Raw genomic sequence first — 6,471 nt, forward strand, 5'->3', positions numbered from 1 at the left:
ATGCTGGAAAAAATAACAGATTTACAAGCTATCGACACATATAGGCCGTACAGATTTAAATGTTAGCTTTTTTTTTTAGTATGCGCCGCCGCGCAAAGTTATGCCGTATAATGCATTGCAGAATGCAGCTACATTCACGTCTTGTGGTCTGCACCATGGGTGGATATATAAGCGTTTGTATGGTTGTCGACAAGTCCTGCAAAGGAGCGATGCACTTCACTATTCTACCAGTGGGCTATGCAATAAGTCTCTCTCTAGTCATGGGCTTTAAAGCGAGCTGGGCAGTGCGTGTCTGTGATCTGTTAGAGTGAGAGAGAGTTCAAATCGTGTCCTCCTTTTTTCCATTAGAATCAGTCCTAAAAGAGAGACCGGGTTCGCACTCCGGGTTCGCACTCCTTTTGGGTGTGGAAGATAGGCTTAAGGCTGCGCATTAGATAGGCCTACTACTCACAAGTAAGATAACATGAAAATATTGGATTATAGTAGCCTATTCACAAGGAAGATTGAAAATAACAACAATAACAAGAATCATAGCCTAGGCCTATATAACAACAACTAATAATACAAATAATAATAATATGATGACAACAATGATGATGATGATGATGACAATGTTTATAATAAAATATATGTGACAAGCATTATATTATTGCGTTTTAATATTCCCACTGCAGGGCAACACGTAGGCCTACGTGACTGCTTTGAGGTTACGCAGCATGCAGGCTATATAATATCTTATCGATCATTGAAGAAGACTCGCTGTCCGGCAATCATACTCTGTCATCAGTATAATAATAATAATAATAATAATAATAATAATAATAATAATAATAATAGAGATAGAGTCTGTCCGTCAGACAGACATCTCGACCGTACGGAAAAAAGGCCGCCTCCCCACGCACATGCACGGAGTGGGGTGGTGGGGGGGCTGGATTGATGTACGTATCGGAGGCGGGGGGGGGGGGGGGGGGTCGGAGTGGCGGGGTCTTTCCCAAAGTGGAGAAACCCCGCCATTCCGATCAATAGGGTTCGGAATAGCGATGTGTTTAATCGTCGGAGTGGCGGGGTCTTAACCAAAGGGGAGAAACCCCGCCATTCCGATCAATAGAAGTCAATGATCGGAATGGCGATGCGTCGGAATGCCGGTGTGTAACCGTATGGCCAATCGAAACAGCTCTATGTAAATACGTGCAGGAATGTTCACACCCCCAAAATACGGAAAATAATCTTTCATTATAGAGACATTTTTGCAACGTAATTACAACGACTTAATGACACTAAAACGACTTTCTGATGGAATAAAAACATTCTTTAACATTACAAGTTTCATTAAGTTTCATTACTGCCGACTTGTGGTTTAAATCACTGGCACTGGTCACATATGTTGACTTCATTTTTCCAACCTTCATACGGCCTGGTTTCGTCAAACTTCGGCGGTACTCTGTAGTTTGCAGCCATCTTCAAACTATCCTCTGCTACCAATGTTGATCAGGTCTTAATAAACACGATGTTTATACAGTTGTAGATCACTTTATTTTCCGTACACCGGCTGAATCCTAGTGTGTGTTGCCGTAAAGGAAACTATATAGAACTGTCGTAAAGTGTACAATAGAGGGCAACACAAGTTAACAACTAGTACTAGGATTGGTTTCAGGTGTGCAGCCAGCTGGTGAGTTGACATTTCCTGAAGTGAAGTGGGGTCTTTTTTTTTTACTTACAATGAGTTTCCATTGTTCTCTGAGCCAGTCTTATGAAGAGGATTTTACAATGTAGTTGCTGCCAGAGAGAGGTCTAGCCAACACCAACTCTGGGATTGCTGGATCACTTCTTTCCCTACTGAGGTCTTCTCAGTGGGTCGACCTTGACTTCTTTCCCCTACGGGGGTCCATCTCAGTGGGTCGGCCTTGACTTCTTTCCCCTACTGAGGTCTTCTCAGGCCAGAAGATGCAGCAGGTCTGACGGAGGCCTCCATTGTGGAAGCCATTGAACTTTTTCATGTCCAGTTCTGTCACTCGCCAGCATTCCGAGCCGTACAGCAGCACTGATTCTGCGTTGCTGTTGTACAGTCAGACCTTTGTTCTTAGGCTGGACTGCTTTGACTTCCAGATAGGATGGAGCCTTGGGAAAACATCCACCATCCATCCATCCACCCATCCAATTCTTCCATCCATCCATCCAATCCTTCCATCCATCAATCCATCCATCCATCCATCCTCTTCCGCTTATCTAGACTCGGGTCGTGGGGGTAACGGTTCCAGCAGAGAGCTCCAGACTTCCCTTTCCCAGGCCAACATTATTCACTTCATACTGGAGGATCCTGAGGCGTTCCATGGCCAGCATGGAGATATAATCAACACACCTGGTCCTTGGTCTGCCCCAATCAATCAATCAATCAATCAATCCAATATTGTTGAGTTTAAACTGTATTAATTATTATGTGTTTCAGCTGCTTGAACAGAAACTCGTAAAACGCGTGAAGAAAGAGATGAAGAGGTTCCGGAAGGTTCTGACAACAGATTACCCTGCAGAATTATTAGAGAGTCAGGGGGAGGAGGGGGAGGAGGAGAGGAGAAGCTTCACAGAGGGAGCTCTGAAGATCACACTGACCCTCCTGAGGAGTCTGAAGATGGACGAGATGGCTGACCTCCTGATGATGAGTAAGAAAGACTATGTATATGATGGAGATCAGTAAGAAAGTCTTTAATTAAGTATTTAGTATTTAGTCTCTAGTGTTAATAAAGATCTTCTAATGGCCATTAGTTTTTATTACTATCTGGAGGTCTCGCTAACGTTAACATATTTACTGACTGGTGTCTTCTGGAGGTCTCGTTAACGTTAACATATTTACTGACTGGTGTCTTCTGGAGGTCTCGTTAATGTTAACATACTTACTGACTGGTGTCTTCTGGAGGTCTCGTTAACGTTAACATATTTACTGACTGGTGTCTTCTGGAGGTCTCTTTAATGTTAACATATTTACTGACTGGTGTCTTCTGGAGGTCTCTTTAATGTTAACATATTATTTACTGACTGGTGTCTTCTGGAGGTCTCGTTAATGTTAACATATTTACTGACTGGTGTCTTCTGGAGGTCTCGTTAACGTTAACATATTTACTGACTGGTGTCTTCTGGAGGTCTCGTTAACGTTAACATATTTACTGACTGGTGTCTTCTGGAGGTCTCGTTAACGTTAACCTATTTACTGACTGGTGTCTTCTGGAGGTCTCGTTAACGTTACTGACTGGTGTCTTCTGGAGGTCTCGTTAACGTTAACATATTTACTGACTGGTGTCTTCTGGAGGTCTCGTTAACGTTAACATATTTACTGACTGGTGTCTTCTGGAGGTCTCGTTAACGTTAACATATTTACTAATTGGTGTCTTCCGTTCTTTGGTCATGTAGAAACTCTTGCTCCTGTCAGTCGACGACAACTCAAGTCTTATCTGAAGAAGAAGTGTCAGAATGTGTCTGAGTGGATCGCTGAAAATGGAACCGGAACCCGTCTGAAGCAGATCTTTACAGAGCTCTACATCACAGAGGGAGGCAGTGGAGACGTCAATAAACATGAAGTCAGACTCATTGAAGCAGCTTCCAGGAAACCAGCCAATGAGACGCCAGTCAGCTGTGAAGACATGTACAAACCCTTACCTGGACACGATGAACCAATCAAAACGGTGATGACAAACGGCGTGGCCGGCATCGGTAAAACGGTGTTAGCTCAGAAGTACGCTCTGGACTGGGCAGAAGGCAGAGCCAACCAGGAGGTCCACTTCTTGTTTCCACTCACTTTCCGAGAGCTGAACCTGATGAAGGAAGAGAAGTACAGCTTGGTGGAACTCCTTCAGCATTTCTTTGGTGGGATCATGAAACCACTCGTCTGCAGCTTGAAGGAGTTCAAAGTCATGTTCATCCTCGATGGCTTGGATGAACTGAGGTTTCCTCTGGACTTCCAGAACGCTGAGATTGTAACCGAAGTCACCACGCCAACCTCGGTGGACGTGTTGCTGACAAACCTCATCAGAGGCGACCTGCTTCCCTCTGCTCGCATCTGGATAACCACACGACCTGCAGCAGCCAATCAGATCCCAGCCGCTTACGTTGACAGGGTGACAGAGGTGAGAGGATTCACCGATCCGCAGAAGGACGAGTACTTCGTCAAGAGATTCGGGGATGAGGAGAAGGCACGCCCAATCGTCTCCCATGTCAAGAAATCCAAAAGCCTCCACAGCATGTGTTACATCCCGGTCTTCTGTTGGATCACCGCCACAGTTCTGGAGTTCCTGTTGAAGACAGGCGTGAAAGGATCGTTGCCAAAGTACCTGACTGAGATGTACCTCCACTTCCTGCTGGTTCTGTTCCGACAGAAGAGTGTGAAATATCACGACGGAGCTCAGACACATTCTGACAAGACTCCAGAGAACACCAAGGTCATTCTGGCTTTGGGAAAACTGGCGTTCATGCAGCTAGAGAAAGGACAACTGATCTTCTATGAAGCAGACCTGAGAGAGTGTGGCATTGATGTCCGAGAGGCCTCTGTGTACTCTGGAATGTTTACACAGATCTTTAAACGGGAGAGAGGGCTGCACGTGGACACCGTGTTCTGCTTCGTCCATCTGAGTGTCCAGGAGTTTCTGGCTGCTCTTCATGTCTTTGTGTCCTTCGTCCAGGATGGTGTCAACCTGCTGTCAGGACCACAAACAACCTCCATCTGGACCAAAGTAATCGGTGGCAAACCTAAGTTAAATCAGCTCTACCAAAGTGCTGTGGACAAGGCCTTAAGGAGTCCAAATGGACACCTGGACTTGTTCCTTCGTTTCCTGCTGGGCCTCTCTATGGACACCAATCAGAAACTCCTACAAAGGCTGCTGATACAGAAAGGAAACACCTTCCAGACCAATCACGAAACCATCAAATACATCAAGGAGAAGATCACAGAGAATCCATGTCCAGAGAGAAGCATCAATCTGTTCCACTGTCTGAATGAGCTGAATGATCATTCTCTGGAGGAGGACATCCAACGGTACCTGACGTCAGGACGTCTCTCCACAGACCAGCTCTCTCCTGCTCAGTGGTCAGCTCTGGTCTTCATTTTGCTGTCTTCAGGAAAGGAGCTGGACGTGTTTGACCTGAAGAAATACTCTGCTTCAGAGGAGGCTCTTCTGAGGCTGCTGCCCGTGCTCAAAGCCTCCAATAAAGCTCTGTAGGTTCATTGATAACTGGAGATATTTCAGATATTATATGATCTTTATTTAACAGATCTAATTAATGAATGCTTTACGATTGTTTCTTCAGGCTGAGTGGCTGTAACCTGTCAGAGAGATGCTGTCAGGTGTTATCATCAGCTCTCAGCTCCAGCTCTAGTCTGAGAGAAGTTGACTTGAGCAATAATGACCTTCAAGACTCTGGAGTCAACCTTCTGGCTGAGGGACTGGGGAGTCCACACTGCATGTTGGAGACTCTCAAGTCAGTATAACTGTGTTCAACTGAGTTTAAATAAAACCCAAAGTGATTCTAAATTCAATGGAACAGAATGTATCATAGTGAAACCTCTCTCTCTCTGTGTGTGTGTGTGTGTGTGTGTGTGTGTGTGTGTGTGTGTGTGTGTGTGTGTGTGTGTGCGTGCGTGCGTGCGTGCGTGTGTGCGTGTGTGTGCAGTTTGTCAGGATGTCTGGTCACAGAGAAAGGCTGTTCTTCTCTGACCTCAGCTCTGCGCTCCAACCCTTCCCATTTGACAGAGTTGAACTTGACCTTCAATCATCCAGGAGAATCAGGCGAAGTGATGCTCTCTGCTGCTGTGAAGGATCCACGCTACAGACTGGACACTCTGAGGTGTGAGAGAGACTGTGTGTGTGGGTGCGCATGCAGTGTCTAATCAGACCATGTGTAAACACCAGACATCAGATAGAAATAAGTTAAGTCAGTTCAACTCTGGCAGCAGGAGGCTGTGTGAGAGACAGTTAGTCAGTTCAACTCTGGCAGCAGGAGGCTGTGAGAGACAGTTAGTCAGTTCAACTCTGGTAGCAGGAGGCTGTGAGAGAAACAGTTAGTCAGTTCAACTCTGGCAGCAGGACGCTGTGTGAGAGACAGTTAGTCAGTTCAACTCTGGCAGCAGGAGGCTGTGAGAGAGACAGTTAGTCAGTTCAACTCTGCAGCAGGAGGCTGTGAGAGAAACAGTTAGTCAGTTCCACTCTGACAGCAGGAGGCTGTGAGAGAGACAGTCAGTTCAACTCTGGCAGCAGGAGGCTGTCTGAGAGACAGTTAGTCAGTTCAACTCTGACAGCAGGAGGCTGTGAGAGAGACAGTTAGTCAGTTCAACTCTGGCAGCAGGAGGCTGTGAGAGAGACAGTTAGTCAGTTCAACTCTGACAGCAGCAGGCTGTGAGAGAGACAGTTAGTCAGTTCAACTCTGGCAGCAGGAGGCTGTGAGAGAGACAGTTAGTCAGTTCAACTCTGACAGAAGGAGGCTGTGAGA

The 6,471-nt window shown here is 45.9% G+C and overlaps 2 protein-coding genes across 2 annotated transcripts in view; both read left to right on the forward strand.

The window, feature by feature from the left end:
• Positions 1-3,677: 3,677 nt before the first annotated feature.
• LOC308336574 (protein NLRC3-like) lies at positions 3,678-5,473 on the forward strand (the record flags this gene model as incomplete). The annotated part of the gene is made up of 2 exons (XM_080793984.1): positions 3,678-5,200; positions 5,293-5,473. The coding sequence occupies 2 exons, from the start codon at positions 3,678-3,680 to the stop codon at positions 5,471-5,473; spliced, it is 1,704 nt and encodes a 567-aa protein (XP_080650110.1).
• Positions 5,474-5,779: 306 nt separating this feature from the next.
• The window catches only part of LOC308336503 (stonustoxin subunit beta-like), a gene marked incomplete at both ends in the record, with an annotated part of 4,642 nt that continues 3,950 nt past the window's right edge, over positions 5,780-6,471 (forward strand). Inside the window, one exon of the mRNA XM_080793869.1 lies at positions 5,780-5,829. Coding sequence (XP_080649995.1) covers positions 5,780-5,829 — 50 coding nt within the window. The remainder of the gene's footprint in view (positions 5,830-6,471) is intronic.

Source organism: Protomyctophum bolini (genome assembly GCF_963924005.1).
Source record: "Protomyctophum bolini genome assembly, chromosome: 21".
Classification (NCBI taxonomy): Eukaryota; Metazoa; Chordata; class Actinopteri; order Myctophiformes; family Myctophidae; genus Protomyctophum; species Protomyctophum bolini.